The sequence below is a fragment of the Cetorhinus maximus genome, chromosome 11, assembly GCF_964194155.1.
Source record: "Cetorhinus maximus chromosome 11, sCetMax3.hap1.1, whole genome shotgun sequence".
In the NCBI taxonomy this organism is placed as follows: domain Eukaryota; kingdom Metazoa; phylum Chordata; class Chondrichthyes; order Lamniformes; family Cetorhinidae; genus Cetorhinus; species Cetorhinus maximus.
The window spans coordinates 69489860-69506378 of NC_135889.1; the positions used below are offsets into that span (position 1 = coordinate 69489860).

Sequence of the window (16519 nt, forward strand, 5' to 3'; positions counted from 1 at the left end):
CAGCATCCAGCAGTCGCTCGAGGGACCCTTTGTTGAAGCAGGGGCTGCAGTCTTTTCTCCTTTGCTGGCCATGCCTCCCAGGCACTGGTGGTGAGCTGGTGGCAATGAACGCTTTCCTGGCGGCTGCCTTTTAAAGCTGTCGGCCAGGGTGATGCAACAGCTGGTTGATGCCGGGTGGGCGAATGAGAGCCCACTCGCCATGGAAATGGCGTGTTTCACGGGAGTGAATAAATAATGAGGCGGGCTTGGGACGATATGGCGTGAAAACCCACCATTTTTGTCAGCGGGTAGGACTCAATTTTACCCGCCCTCTACTGCACTTAATGCAATTCTGGGAAAATTCAGTCCAAGGTTCCATGTTTAAAAAGAGCAAAGCAGCCCTTATCTTGCTATTTTGATCCTCTTTGATCTAACATAGACCCCCCGGAAGCCTGAATAGATACACAAATGGAAAATTTGAGATTAACACTGCATTGTTTGGAAATCAGAAAGTAGATTTTCCAGCTCATATATTTATTTTCACAACCAATCTCAGCTTGCCATAGGAATACTGTAGGATGTTTTTAACTTTATAAGCAATTCATAGCTATTCATTCTTGCCTCATGATTGAGAGAGCTTACAAAAATCACTTGTCTTGAAACTATGCTATGCTTCAAGTTTTCATGTGAATCCCTAAATTAATGATTTATGTGCACCTACTTCAAATGATGATCAGTTCTGATGATCAGTTCAGGTTAGCTATTGTAAGATTCCTTATGGTTTAAGACAGAGTTCTGCAAGATGACTGAATCCCATTTGTATAATCCTCAAGAATTTTCAAATCAAGCTAATCTGTTGCCTTTGGGAAGGAACATGGGAGACATAAAAAGATGAAGGTCCCTCTAATTTACCTTTTACCATCCTAATAGTCACATGGGACAATGGACTTGTTGATTAATCGTTGCAATCAACCTCTATCAATTGGTCTGTACCAGACACAATGTTATTTGAGAAAATTGCTTATATTGAAAAGCTTTGGGAACTATAGATCCAGCCATCTCTTCCTCCCAAGCATGCTACATTCACCAGATGTCTAAAATCACTCGCTTAGTGTCTCTCAGCATGTTGTTTTTTAAGAAGAAATCTATCAAATGTGCATTTGAATGAATCAATTCAATTGCTGCTGAGGAGTGGCAATCACTGTCGAATTGCCACTCTGCTCCTACTTCTCTGCCATGCCGTAGCTCCACATTTCCATCCGGGACTTTTGATCCAGGCTTCTCCAGAAATGCGGAACACACCTGAAATCCAACTGTTTCACCGTATCGCTTGATCATCGGGGAAGACTAGTCTCACCCTCTTTTTATGGCACTAGCTGCCATATCCTGGTAACTGTTAACTAAACTGAAAAGTTTTGGGACATTTAATCAGCTTTTCAATGTGTTAGTGTATGAATAAATGGATGAATGGTTGAATGTGTAGATGGGTAAGGGGGCAATGTGGGTGACGTAAGTGGGTAAGGGGGCAATATGGGTGATGTAAGTGGGTAAGGTGGTAATGTGGGTGACGTAAGGGGGTAAGGTGGGTGAGGTAAGTGGGTAAGAGAGTAGGGCGGTAGGATGGCAGGTGGAAAGGGTGGTGGGTGCATAGAGTGGCAGGAGGGTCGGGTGATATGTGGGTAGGGTGACAGTTGGGTAGGCTGGTAGATGAATAGAGTGGCAGGTGGGTAGGATGGTATTTTGGGTAGAACGGTAGGGTGTAGGTGGGTAGGGTGGTATGGGATAGGTGGTTAGGATCATTGGGTGGGTGGCGGGTGGATAGGGTGGTGAGGTGAGGTCAGGTCAGGTCCGGTCAGGGGGAGCCAGGGGATCGGGGGGAAATTGGAGGTGAGGGATTGAGTCAGGTGGTGAGGTTGGGTCAAGTCGGGTGGGGGGACTCAGGATCAGATCAGGTCCAGTCGTGGGGGGTGAGTTGGTGGTGAAGTCGTGTTAGGTTGGCTGGGGGAGTAGTCGGGGGGTCAAGAAGGGAGCCGGGGGTGGAGGGATCAGGTGGCCAGTTGGAAAGTTACACAGGGGTTAGTCTAGGATTTTTCTGTCATAACATTTCCTGGGTAACTATCCAGATAAGTAAGTCAGAACTGTTAGAAGTCTCTGTCTCTAACTCAGAGTTGGAGACTTTATCGGAGGGTCCAGGAGCACAGGGGAATTGCCCATTGGAAGTTCAGATTTCCTGGAAAATTCCAATGGAGTCAGTGCATCAGCACCTCAGAGGGAACCCGTAGCCTATCTTAGGGGATACATCCATTCCCCAACAAATCGGAAACCAGATCTGGACAATTGTTGTTGTGGATTAGTTTTGAAGTTGCCTTCTTTGTCCTCTGGAAGTTATCACGAAGCGAACAGCTGTGAAGTAGTTTGCCTTTTTTTCCCACTTACTTGCTGCCACAAATACTTTTATTAATACTCAACCCAGAGCATATTAAGTCATTTCATTCTTTGAACTTAATTTTCTTCCTTTATATTATTATGACTGTGAGGTTATTGGAATTGTTACGAGGCCCAAATTGGAAGCTTGAGTCTTGGTCACCATTAACTCATCATATTTTGTGGGTAAATGGATCTGGCAGCTTTATCTTGAACAGCGTCATCAAACAATAGCCCTGGGACAAAGAGACTCAGTAAGGATGGAAGAGAACGTCAATCTTTCATTTTAAATTTTACAATTACTTGTTAGTGAGATCTTGATTCTGGCCCTTCAAGGACATATGAAGTGAGCTGAATGCAGCTTTAGAGCCAGCATACTCCGGAAAAGATAATAAAAAGAGAAATGTTGTGCTCCAGACAGTGCAAAATTAGTAAAATATTATCATAGTACATTTATATTGTTAATCAAATGAACATTCTTGTAGTTTTCTAATTAATTCCTGCAGAGTCCATAGAGGTTTCAGTTTGGCTTCACTGTGCTTGGTTCCGTTCTTGTCAGATGGAGAGGAGACTAGATTGTTTACCTCTATTACCCCTAGTTGGCCAGTGTCCAGGATCGTCCTGAGGCTTCCAGAAATTAAAAATGAATTAGTCTCCCTTTAGGAAAACATCAAGTCTGAACTTTATTTTTGTTTTACCTTGAATGCTGTCTGTAGTGCAATGCATGATCTTTTGCATGTGTCATATTTGTACTTCATGAGCACTGATTTTAACTCTGGCAATAATCTGTTCCCCACTCCACCCTACCCCACCACCCACCCCTAGGCGCACACGCATATATGCAGACACATGCACGTGCACACACTCACACAAACACACACATATACTTGGCCCAAGCTAGTTTGTTTATTTTAATTTCAGTAGCTTGCAGATTGGCTCCATTTGCGTCCTGTTTTTTCACATCTTCAATATCTTGGCACATTCTATAGTTCCTTTTCTGTTTCTCTCTTTAATACCTGAACCTACTGTCCACCTTTTTAAATTCTTGTTTACTGGCTCCTTAAGGCTTCTGTTCCTGGCTGATGAATAGACCTATCATTTCCCTCATTTTTTCCCATGCTCTTTCCCACAATCTCTCTAAATGGCAACTCCAATATTAAAGTTAAAGAATAGCTGAAAATGCAAAAAGATTTTAAAAAGTAAAATAAGGAACAAAACAAGTGAAGGGAGAGCAAAATGTAAGTGGAGCTGAACAGCAAATGTGTAAGTAAACAAAGAGAGAAAAAAGTGGAGGATAGAGAGGAAATGAGAGGTGAAGGAGACAAGAGACACTTTTTCTGCAGGTTAGTAGAGCATGTCAGGGGAAGCACCAAGCACTCCTATAGATGAGGTACCAACCTGAAGAAGCCATTTATGCTAAGTATTGGAAGCAGCATGCTATGGACCGAGCTAAGCGAGCCCACAACCAATGCAAGCTCTGCAGTCCTGCCACATCAGTTGTGAATAGTGATGGACAATTAAACAACTAGGAGGAGGAGGAGGAGACTTCATGAACATTTCCTCCTCAATGATGGTGGAGCCCAGCACGTGAATGCAAAAGGCAAGGCTGAAGTGTATGCAACCACCTTTAACCAGAGTTGCCGAGTGAATGATCCATCTCAGACTCCTCGTGAGATCCCCAGCATCACAGAAGCCAGTCTTCAGTCAACTTGAATCATTCTACATGATATCAGGAAATGGTTAAATGCACTGGATCCTGCAAAGGCTATGGGCCCTGACAACGTCCCAGCTGTAATGTTGCAAAATTTTCCTCCAGAGCTAACCGCGCCCCCAGCCAAGCTGTTCCAGTACAGCTACAGCACTGGTACCTGACAACATGGAAAATTGTCCAGGTATTTCCTGTCCGCAAAAGGCAGGACAAATCAAACCCGGCAAATTACAATCTACTCTCAATCATTAGCAAGTGATGGAAGAGGTCATCAATAGTGGCATTTGTTCACCAATAACCCACTTTTCGATGCCCAATTTGGTTTCTGCCAGTACCAGTCTGCTCCAGAGCTTATTTCAGCTTTGATCCAAACATGGGAAAAATAGCTGAATTCCAGGTGTGAGTGAATGCCCCGGCATCAAGGCAGCATTTGACCAAAAGTGGCATCAAGGAGTACTACTGAAATTAATGTCAATGGGAATAGGGGGAAAGCTCTCCACTGGCTAGAGTCGCACTAGCCCAAAGGAGGATGGTTGTGGTTGTTGGAGGCCCATTATCTCAGTCCAAAGACATCGCAGCAGGAGTTTCTTAGAGCAGGGCTCTATGCTGAAATGTTTTCAGCCGCTTCATCTTCTATCTATTGTAAGATTAGAAGTGAGGGTGTTTGCTGATGAGAGTGATCAGTTCCATTTACAACTCTTCAGATACTGAAGAAATCCATGTCCAAATGCAGTATGATCTGGACAATATTTAGGCTTAGGCTGATAAGTGGCAAGTAACATTCGTGCCACCCAAGTGCCAGGCAATGACCGTCTCCAACTAGAGAGTGTCAAATCATCTCCCTTTGACATTCAACATTACGGTCACTGAATCCCACACCGTCAACATATTGGAGTCACCATTAACCAGAAGCATAACTGGACAAGCCACATAAATACTGTAGCTACAAGAACAGGCCAGAGGTTGCATACTCTGTGGCCAGTATCTCATCTGCTGACTCTCCAATGCCTTATATGGCACAAGTCAGGAATATTGTCTACTTGCCTGGATGAGTACCACTGTAACAGCACTCAAGAAGCTCAACACCATCCAGGATAAAGCAATCCATTTGATTGTTCTCCATCCACAACCTTAATCATTTACTCCCTCCACCACCGAAGCACCGTGTACCATCTACAAGGTGTACTGCAGCTACTCCCAAATCCACAATCTCAACTGGCTAGACAGACAAGGACAGAGGGCACATGGAAACACCATAAGTTCCCCTTCAAGTTATACACCATCCTGACTTGGAATTATATCGCTGTTCCTTCATTGTCATGGAGTCTAAGTTCTAGAACTGCCTACCTAACAACACTATTGGAGTATCTTCACTACATAAACTGTAATTCTTTAAGAAGGAGGCTCACCATCACCTTCTCGAACAATCAAAGATGAGCAACAAATGCTGGCCTTGCCAATGATGCCAACATCCTAAATAAATAAATATAAATTACCATGACCTGCTTTCTTAGCAATATATGTATGAGCAATATATGTATGAGAGGCTGATTGTGAGAGAGGAAAAATTCAGAAATGTGACCACATGGTGACTTACATAATACCACTGGAAAAAAAAAGTAATTTTATCCCAGGTAATAGAGGGAAAAGTAACAAGATGTAAAACAAAGCACAAAATTGTTATTGTATGTACATTATAAATATGTGTATACATATTTTGACATTGCCTCACCGTGTCTTATCAACATTTAACAGTTTATTATTTTCCACTGCAAATGTCATAATGTACTTTATATAAGTCAAATCAAACAGCTGTTGGAATAAAGAACAATTTTTGACTTAAAATGATTTGCCCCTCCTGACCAAACAGTGTTATTCCTGTATATTATTGTTATTGTACTTTAGGTATTATGCAGAATCCTTAAACTTTAGTTCTTAGAATGACATGATGGTAGTTTTGGATAGCATTTACAACTTTCCTACTAGAAGGGTACAGGGCAAAATCTTTGAATGAAAATCACTTTGATGACAGGGGAAGCCCTTTGGAGGCAGAAAATTGCATTTGAACTATCTTGGATTTTCCATTGACCTCATTCTGTCATTCCCCTGACTTTCAGAGAAAAACCTAATTCAGAATGAATGAATAACCCCTGTGCTACTGCCAGACAGCAGATGCTGAATACAGTTTTACAGCATTGATGCAGTCTCTCTGTTAAACAAAGTAGCCCTGAACTGACTGGCCCTATTGGCCACCAAAGAATACTAATACTGCTATTGTGATTGAAATATTCAGAGAGTTAATTGAATTGTATAGTTGTTTACTATGCATCAACACAATAGTTTCCTATTATCAATAGTTTAATTCATATAAAGAATTGTTTAGGCATGTCAATTTTATGTTGAGTGGGCTTATTTATTTTATTGTCCAGAATTCAGTAATACTGCTAAATATAACCATTGGTTAATGCTAATTATTTATTGGAGACTTCCAAAGAATTGAGTGGTTTCAAAATTGAATAGAGAGTGGGCTGTTTTACATTAATCCTAATTTTCATGTTACTGTGTAATTAAGTACTATTTTATAATGTATATACAATAACAATGAATTGGAAAATGTATCGTTCAGTAATTATTTCCAGTCAAATGTGTAAAATGTCAACATGGTAGCCTCGTTCTTTAGCTAGGTTTTTGCTTAGAAAGCAATGCCAAATGCATCACCTGAAGCACCTTTACATAATTGATGGGGAATATTAAAGTAAAACATTTTTGGGCCAAATTAAATGTTTTATAAAATAAAAAGCTAGTATATTTTTGATTACTGATTCACATATGCTTAGAATAACTCTCTTTCCTTTCATAGGTTTTGAGTTTGGTTTTGTTTTTCTTACAGTGCAACCAAGTAATCAAGTGAGGCATAATGCCAGCAAGTGAATGCCAGTTGTTTCCAAAGGCCAGGGGGAAGATAATGCTGGGAATGGCTACTGAGCTGTTTGATCATGCTGAAGTTCAGCTTCAGCATATGGGGCTAGCAGGTGGATGCCATCTGTGGCAGAAGGCTATTTTGGGTGTAAAAGATTGGCAGAAATGCCATGCAATTCTCCAGGGTGAAATCATAACATAATTGCCTTTATTCAGTTAACAGCAGCAAATGTTTCCATCTTAACATGAGCCATAGGATGCATGTTGCTTACGTAAATTAACAACATGTATTGAAGGGCGTTAACCTAATATGAAAATGAATGGAGCTCTCCAGGTTCCTGGAATTAGACTGCTGCCTAATTACTGTGCTATGAACGTTGTGGCTCTGCACAAAGTATTCTTCGAATTGAGCAAAAGTTTGTAATATTCTAAATTTCCATCTTCCATACAGATGCAAGACAAAAGTCTACCAAGATAATCTTCCAGACACAAGTGTGGTTATTGTTTTTCATAATGAGGCCTGGAGCACTCTTCTACGCACCATTCACAGCGTGCTCATTCGTTCGCCCAAAAAGGTACTTAAAGAGATCATCCTAGTGGATGATGACAGTGAAAGAGGTAAAAACAATTTCCTTTACATAACAGTAAATATTGTTATGAGAATATCATTGTATTAAAACAAATGTCAGTTCAATAATTCAAGTAAGCTTTGACAGGTGAGCTAATTATTTGCCCTGTTACTTTTGAGCCCATTTGGACATTAACTAAAGGCGAAGGATGGTATTTATGGTGCACAGTTCTGTATTTTCTGCCACTTAGGCTGAGAATTAGGATGTAAATTTAACAACCATGCAATGTGATTTAACCCTGTATGTGATCTATTGAATCTATTTTGCTCATTTATCTTATGGTTGTAATAATACATGCTAAATTAGCATAGATTTTTGCTAGCCACCAACAGATTTTGTGGGGCTAACAGGATAAGCACCAATTCCAATTGGGTTGGAGATCTGTAATGCTGAGCCTCTGCCTACTTTAGTGCTTCCCCATTTTCCACAGCCATTTCTGTTGGTTCTCAGAATTACCTGTTAATTTTTATGTGCTTATTAATGATGTGGGAATATCATAAGCCTCATTTTCCATTATTTTCTTCAATTTATACTCATGCCTATTGTATATGAATGTTCAGAATCGCTAAACATCATGGGGAAGATGGAAATGAAGTTAAGGATGTCTAGATTCAATGTTAGCAGGTACAATTAAAGTGTCATCTGGCTTTTGTGCCATTTGCTTATGGGATGCCATTTCATGCAGCACTTCAGAAAGGACAAAATTACCATCATTGTTCTTTGAAAGTCAAGAAAAAAGTGGCATGCTAGGGTGCTGAGGCTCATGGCACTTACCTGTGAGCATGCTCACCTCAGAGTATATAGGCAGTTGTGTGACTGGCTGCATTAGACTGAGGAGCAGTGCCCCAGAATTTTGCTTTCCAAAGAAAACAATACTTGAGTTATCTGCTGCAAATAACTCTGCAGAGAACCCCTATCACTGCAGCCTCTCTGCCAGTGATTGTTAAGGTCCCTGTTGCCTTTAATTTCTATGCTATGGGGCAATCCCAGGCTGCCAGTAGGGAAGTGGCAGATTTTAGATAAACAATTGTTCACCCCTGCTTTGAGCAATTAATCAATGCATTGCACTCTAGACCTAGCAATTACATCATATTTACCTACACACAATCAACAGAAATATGAGAGAGCATTGAACTTTTATAGAATGGCAGAATTCCCCAAAGATTCAAGGGATCACAAATTTTACCATGTGGCCATAGGTACTCCTTTGCTCAAAGACCACCAACAGGAACTGACTCCACTTTCTCAATGTACAGCTTATTTATGTTTGGCAGATTTTCATAATAGATCGTGACTATCCTGGGTGTCATACACAAATGGAAATTTGTCAGTGCAAGGTTTCTGATTTAAAAGACTGCAAAGCAGCTGCAACGCAAACTTGAACCAGGCGGCCTGTGACCTGCTCAAAATTGCTTCCTGATGGTGTCAACCTGTACTTTGTGCTTCTCATTGTTGCTACTTGACTGGCTAGAGTGCATGAAATGGGAGACTGCATTTCAGTACAAGACATTAGGAATTAAGGTGACATTAATCTCACAACAGCTGAATTCTGAGATGGACTTGCTGTAATCTGCAACTTTAGTGATGCTAGATGGACAACAGGACCACATGTCCTTCAACCATAGCTGCATGCATTGAAGGTAGCTGACCTACATGTTCTGCCATTCAGAGGCACAGTGTCTCCATTTCTACCACATGACTATTACTGGGAACTGCCTCCCCACTGGAATGGATTTGTGGGAAAGCAGTATGATCATTAAAACCCCATGTGATGCTCATTTACAAGCTCAATCCTTTTGAGACTAGAAGAGAGCCTTCTTCAACCTGGGACTCGAGGCATCTGTGGCAGTAGTCTGACCATTTGTCTGCCCTTGGGCCCAACGGTTATGGGAAGCCTCTGATGAAGAGGTCCCTTCAGTTGCCACACACTCCACCCTGGGTGTCATACTCAAATGAAAATTTGTCAACATGAATTTTCTCTTAGGAGTGATGAAAATTTGGTCATATAGCTTACTGACAGGTGGTGGGACTGGGGTTGAGGGGAGTGGGAGAGGAGGGTGGCGGGTTGGGAGTGGTAGGGTGATTACAGCAGGAAGTGAATTACAGCATTACAAATCTGCAACTATTGCATACATCTTATTTCCCTTTCTGTAGCACCCTACCTAGGTTTTGCTCCTTGTGGAATTGAGAGAGTGCGGGATTGGGCATCTCTTACTTGTTACAGCTCTTATGCTGTATCAAGGAATGTCCAACCTTTGAAGCAAAAGCAAACATTAAGAATTATCTTTGATCACCATAACATGCAGTAAGACTTATGTATCAATTCATAAAATGCGTGGTGACAGATGTGTGCACTGAGCAATTAGATTCTGCATGAGTCTCTTAGTCAGGTGATTTCACATAAGATTGAAATTGAAGAAATACATCCAGCAGATAACGTAGTAGTGTGAGGGGTACCCTGCTGCCTACAGGGCATTGATAATAAACAATTCAAGCACTTAAACTCATTTTAAGTGCCTATACACTGAATAAAGCATTCTTGAAATGTTAGCAGCCAGTTGGCTGCAACTACATCATCAACCAGATTGCTTTTCATTTGTCGGTTTTGTGGTAAAATATGCCTCAATCAGATTGATCTACAAGGTCATCTAAATGCTCACTAAAAGATGCGGCTTAACACTTGAATTTTTGCTACTTGGCATAAAAAGAAAAAAAAACTTACTTATTGAGAGGTTGCCAAATGAAGGAAGATTTGACGGATTCACCTTCCTTTACCTGACTTGGCAGGATTGTTAAATGATTTTCCTACACATTGTTGTCATGTATGGAATGTTGTCTTTGGCATTGACTGCCATGTCCACCTCCTTCCACTTAATTTATGCATCTCTCCTTGGAGTGCGCATTATTCTGTTCCAGTTACTCCCCTTCCTCTGCTGACTTTGTGCAACAGCACTTTGACAATTGCACTCTCTGCCCTCCCACAAATTTGATAAAAGTTTTTTTGCCTGTATCCTTCATGCTGTGCTCCCAAACCACTTATTTTGCCCTTTTAAATGGATGCAGGCTTCAAATATTGCTAAAGCACATTGATTTTGCCCCCGGTGGGCAAGTTCCTAATCAATGTTGTTTCTGACACTTGGAAGTTACTTTGAATATTCTGAAACAAAAGTGAAACCAGTCCATTTCAGACAGGCAAGCACAATTCAGGCACCACCTTATTTGTCATCATGATTCTGACTAAACAGCAGATCATAGAATCATAGAATGAGGACAGCACAGAAGAAGACCATTTGGCCCAAATTGTCTGTGATTGCCCTCTGCGAGAGCAACTCGGCTAGTCCTACTGCCCTGCTTTTCCCCCATCAACCTGTGAATATTTTCTCTTCAGATAATTATCCAATTCTCTCTTTTGAAAGCCACAATTGAACCTGCCTCCACCACACTCCCAAGTACTGTATTCAAGGTCCTAACCACTTGCTGCAAAAAAGATTTTTCCTCATGTCACCTCTGGTTCTTTTGCCAATCACTTTAAATCAGTGTCCTTTAGTGGAAGAGTGGAGAACCAGTGGGAATAGCTTTTCCCTTTTTATTCTGTCCAGACCCCTCATGATTTTAAACACCTCTATCAAAACTCCTCTCAATCTTCCCTGAAGGAGTTGTGCCCTGCGTTAGGATTCTTTTTAAACACTGCCAAAGTTAATTCATTTTCCCTTGTAGTGACATTGGCCTTCAAATATTTTATTTGAATAAAAGATCAGGGCCTTGAGTATCTAAGGATAAGCCCAAATCTAAGTGAGACATTGGAGTCAACCTAAATTTAATAATTAGGCTAGCCTCAACCCAAGGTTCGTGCTTGGCCTGGGATTGGATGAGTTAATATTTCTATTAATCTTGTGATGACATGCTGCTGTGGGTGCAAACATTAAAAAAAGCACCTTTCATGACCACTGGATGTCCCAAAATGCATTACAGCCAATGAAATACTTCTGAAGTGTAGACATTATTGTAATATAGGAAAGGTGGTAGCTAATTCGAGCACAGCAAGCTCCCACAAGCAGCAACATGATAATGACCAGATAATCTGTTTTAGTGATGTTGTTTGAGTGACAAATATTGGCCAGGACACCCAGGATAACTCCCATGGTCTTCTTTGCACTTCATGTTTTAACAGCACATATTTCTATTTCTTATCAAAGAAAGCACATCTGAGCATTCTTCCTGGTGCGACTGAAGCCAATGGCCAAAACTATAAGTCTGATATTACGAAGATACCAGTCAATATTTCAGCATTCAACATTCTGTTGTCCTATAATGTAGTACCGTCACTGTGAACCCAGAAGCAGACTTTGCCTCCTGTTCAAGGTCACATATAGATGCGAAATACATTGCATCAGTTTACGAGCCCTCTATAGTTGCTCATGGAAGGGGCAAAGTAATCTTACTGACACTGAGATTTGGCTTTGAGCATTCAAAAGGGATGACTGTTCTCCCAATTTTTTTGATATCACAGCTGCTATCTGCACCTTTTCCTTGTGTGATTCAAGTAGCACCCCAAGGTAATTTAACACAATTGCAGACATTCCTCCTCCTCCTTCAGGCACTATGCCCCAAAGAGGGCATTGGCGACCATGGGCTTCTATTAGATTAGTCCATGATTATGCTTGGCAAAGTACTGCAGTGGTTTGCTGTTGTCTTCTGCAGTATGGCTGACCAGGATGTGTAATTCATAGCACCAATCATTTTTGCACATATTTTGTTCATCAGGAGAGAAAGCTTCTTTCTGTGAATATTGATGGTAGATTAATGTAATGCACTGAAAATGAAACTTGCATTTATTGCAACTCATTTCATACTGGTTTCAAAAATTATTTTTGACTATTTGTACCCACATGGAGAAATATGGGTTGATAAGGAAGAGCCAACATGGATTTCTAAAGGGGAAATCATGTTTGACTAACTTTTGGAGTTTTTTGAAGAGGTAACAGAAAAGGTTGATGAGGGTGATGCTGTTGATGTGGTGTACATGGACTTTGAAAAGGCATTTGACACAGTGCCACACAACTGACTTAACGAGAAAAGTTATTGCTCATGGAATAATAGGGACAGTAGCAACGTGGATACAAAATTGGCTGAAAAATGGGAAGCAGAGAGTAATGGTCAATTGATATTTTTCGGGCTGGAGGAAGGTTTGTAATGGAGTTCCCCAGGGGTCAGTATTGAGACCCTTGCTTTTCCTGATATATATTAATGATCTAGATCTTGGTGTGCAGGGGACAATTTCAAAGTTTGCGGACGATACGAAGCTTGGGAGTGTTGTGAACTGCGAGGAGGATGGTGTGGAACTTCAAGAGGACATAGACAAGCTGGTGGAGTGGGCAGATAGGTGGCAGATGAAGTTCAATGCGGAGAGGTGTGAGGTGGTGCATTTTGGTAGGAAGAGACAATGTAAAATAAAGGGTGAAATTTTGAAGGGGTGCAGGAGCAGAAAGACTTGGGTGTATATGTGCATAGATCTTTGAAGGTGGCAAGACAGGTGGAGAGAGCAGCTAATAAAGCATATAGTATCCTGGGCTTTATTAATAGGGGCATAGAATACAAGAGCAGGGAGGTTATGCTGAATTTATATAAGTCACTCGTTAGGCCTGAGCTGCAATACTGTGTAAGGTTCTGGGCACCATATTATAGGAAGGATGTGAGCACACTGGAGAGAATGTAGAAAAGGTTTACAAGAATGGTTCCAGGGATGAGAAACTCTAGCTATGAGGATAGATTTTAGAAGTTGGGACTTGGAGAGAAGAAGACTGAGAGGAGAATTGATAGAGATGTTCAAAATCATGAGGGGGCCGGAGAGAGTAGATAGGGAGAAGCTGTTCCCACTTGTAAAAGGATCAAGAATGAGAAGGCACAGATTTAAAGTGATTTGCAAAAGAAGCAAGTGTGACACGATAAAAAAACTTTTTCACACAACGAGTGGTTCGGGTCTGGAATGCACTGCCTGGAAGTGTGGTGGAGGCAGGTTCAATAGAGGCATTCAAGAGGGCACTAGATGATTATTTGAATAGAAACAACGTGCAAGGGTACGGGGAAAAGGCAAGGCAATGTTACTAGGTCATAATGTTCATTTGGAGAGCCAGTGCAGACATGATGGACCAAATGGCCTCCTTCTGTGCCATTAAGATTCTGTGATTTGCTACATGTTATTCAACCAAATAAACTAGATTAAAACTATAACACTCTGGGTCATTTAAAAAATTTTCAAGTTCATCAAGTTTGCTTTATCCTCATTTAAGCAAATTAAGAATCATGCGAAAGTCCTGCCAAGCCACCTTCAGTGAACTTCAAGTCCAAAAATTATACTCTCACATGTACTGAAATATTTAATGGAACATCACGCAGATTTTTTAAAAAATAGAAGAATACAAATGTATACTGTGGTTAGGAATGCACTTTTGTAGACATCATTTTATAATGGCATTTTTATATGCTTCTGTTTACTTCATTGTCATGATGTTTTGACATTTTTACAAACACGTCTTTTGGAGTATGAATGACGGAATTGAAAGCCAAGCTAACAACCCCAAGATTAAAACTACAGTTGGTTATATAGGTGGAGAAATGTTTAACTTGTTTCTGAAACATTCTTCCATCTTCTATTTTAATAGAAATGGCCAGTTTAAAGTAACTGTAGCATGGAACTCGGTGACAGGATTGATGGAGTACGTGTAGAGAAAGTGTTTCCGCTTGTGCTTTTGACCCGAGGAAACACTTTTTAACACAGTGATTGGTAATGACCTGGAACCCGCTGCTACAAGCATGGTGGAAATGGAGGCGATCAAAATTTCAAAGGAAATTGAGGGAAATAAACTTACAGGGCTACAGGGATCGAGCGGGGGAATGGGACTGACTGGATTGCTCTACAGAGAGCCGGCATGGACTTGATGAACCAAATAGCCTCCTTCTGTGCTGTAATGATGCTGTGACAAATCCAGTAGGGAATTCAGGAGAAACATCCGTGAGAGTGGTTAGAATTGGAATTCGCTCCCACCATGAGTAGTTGAAGTGAATAGCGGAGATGCATTTAAGAGGAAGTTCAGTAAACACATGAGGGAGAAAGGAATTGAAGGCAATGTTGATGGAGTTAGATGAAGGAGGGTGGGAGGAGGCTTGTGTGGAGCATACACACTGTGTTGAGTCAGGCGGGCCAAATAACCTGTTTCTGTGTTGTCAATTCTATATCATGGGGCGTAACCTCCGAGCTCCCCAGTGTCGGATTTGGGGGGGTACCCCAAAGATGCACTGGGGAATCCCTCTGGGAAGTTCCCAGGTAAGGGTTTGCACAGCAATTGCCCGGAAGTGCACACATCCTCTCGACAATTGTGCTGCACTGGGAACCACCCAAAAATGCGGTTCAAATTGCAAACTTTGGGTGGTTCTGCCAGGATTATACCAATAGTTACCCAGAAAAAGTTAGAAGAATTAAAACCTCTTCTAACTTCTCGGTAACAATTGTAAAGACCCAGGCCGACCCCGCCCCAGGGGACTCCCCCACCCATGACTAACCACCCCCTCCCATGGTATTCCCCACCCGCCGACCCTCACATGGGATTTCCCCCACCCGCACGGGACTCCCCACCTGACCCTCCCCACCTCCCCCCATGTCTGACCCCCGCTCCCTGAAATTTCAACTCCCCCACCCTCTCCCTATGTCCACCCCATCCAGCAACCCCCCCCCACCCCCGGGAATGTCTAGCCCACTCCACCCATCCCGATGTCTGACCCTCCCCCAGACCCCCTCAATGTCCAAACCTACCATCCCCTCCCGCTGTCTGACCCCCCCCTCCCCCCCGAACGTCTGGTCCACTGCACCCCCTCCCAATGTCTGACTCCCCCCACACCACCCCTGATGTCCGACCCCCCCCCCCGCAACCGAATGTCTGAACCCCCCAACCTATCAGAATGCCAGACCAGCTGCACCCCCTCCTGATGTCCAACTCCCCCCACATTACCCCCGATGTCCGACTCTCTCACCTCATCCCCACCCGATTTCCGAGTGCCCCCACCCCCCAAATCCTTTTCACTTATCTTCTCCCTGGCCTGTCAATTTCAGTGGGACCTTTAAACCTACCTGCTTTACGCAACTAGAGCCGTAAAAAAGGGGGCAGGTCCTCCTTCAATTTGACGATGCTGGACTTTGGAGCTAGCTGTGCTGCCTTGATCTGGCCCGGCCTGAGTTGGAAAGTCGGGTAAGACAGCGACAGAAGAAATTTGATTTAGGTAAGTGGGCACTCCGAGGAAGTTACGGCCCAATGTAAATCATTGGCTTTCCCATTGGTACCCCCCCACCCCCCCAAACAACGGGGGGTTCCCCTGCAGTAGGGGCCAAGTGAGCCATTGAAAGTTCACATCAGCAGGACCAGAAGATCCCACCCACATGAGGAGCTGGGAAATTCTGGCCTGTGAGTTGAAGTTCACAGAGGACATTGAAGTCCCCTGGGGCAATGAGCGGGAGGTGACCCCGCTTCAGCAGGATCTGGGGGGAGGCATTTTTCTGGCCGTGAACAATTAAGAGGCTGCCAGTGTGCAGTTGAGAGCACCGGGTGGGGGGTGGGGGGGGTTGGACGGCATGCTGCAGGAGGGGTTGGGGGTGTGGGGGTGCACTTGTGAGCCATGGAGTGCCCATACAGGAGGGCCAACCCAGAAACCACTGGAAAAGTTTCCCATGTGGTGCCGGGCCCTCCTGACATGGGCAAAATGCCCCCAAGTGCAGGAAGTGGCCCTTAATTGACCACCTAAGTAGCTAAGTTGGCTACCCAATGGGCAACAGTCTACCAATTTTCCCACCTCTGGTAATATGCCATGG

At 42.7% G+C, this 16519-nt stretch overlaps 1 protein-coding gene across 3 annotated transcripts in view; it reads left to right on the top strand.

Annotated features, from left to right (window-relative positions):
* Positions 1 to 16519, top strand: part of galnt13 (polypeptide N-acetylgalactosaminyltransferase 13) — a 550349-nt gene that overhangs the window by 314139 nt on the left and 219691 nt on the right. For all 3 annotated transcript variants that reach the window (XM_078552191.1, XM_078552192.1, XM_078552193.1), the window contains one exon: positions 7482 to 7648. In XM_078552191.1, coding sequence (XP_078408317.1) covers positions 7482 to 7648 — 167 coding nt within the window. The remainder of the gene's footprint in view (positions 1 to 7481; positions 7649 to 16519) is intronic.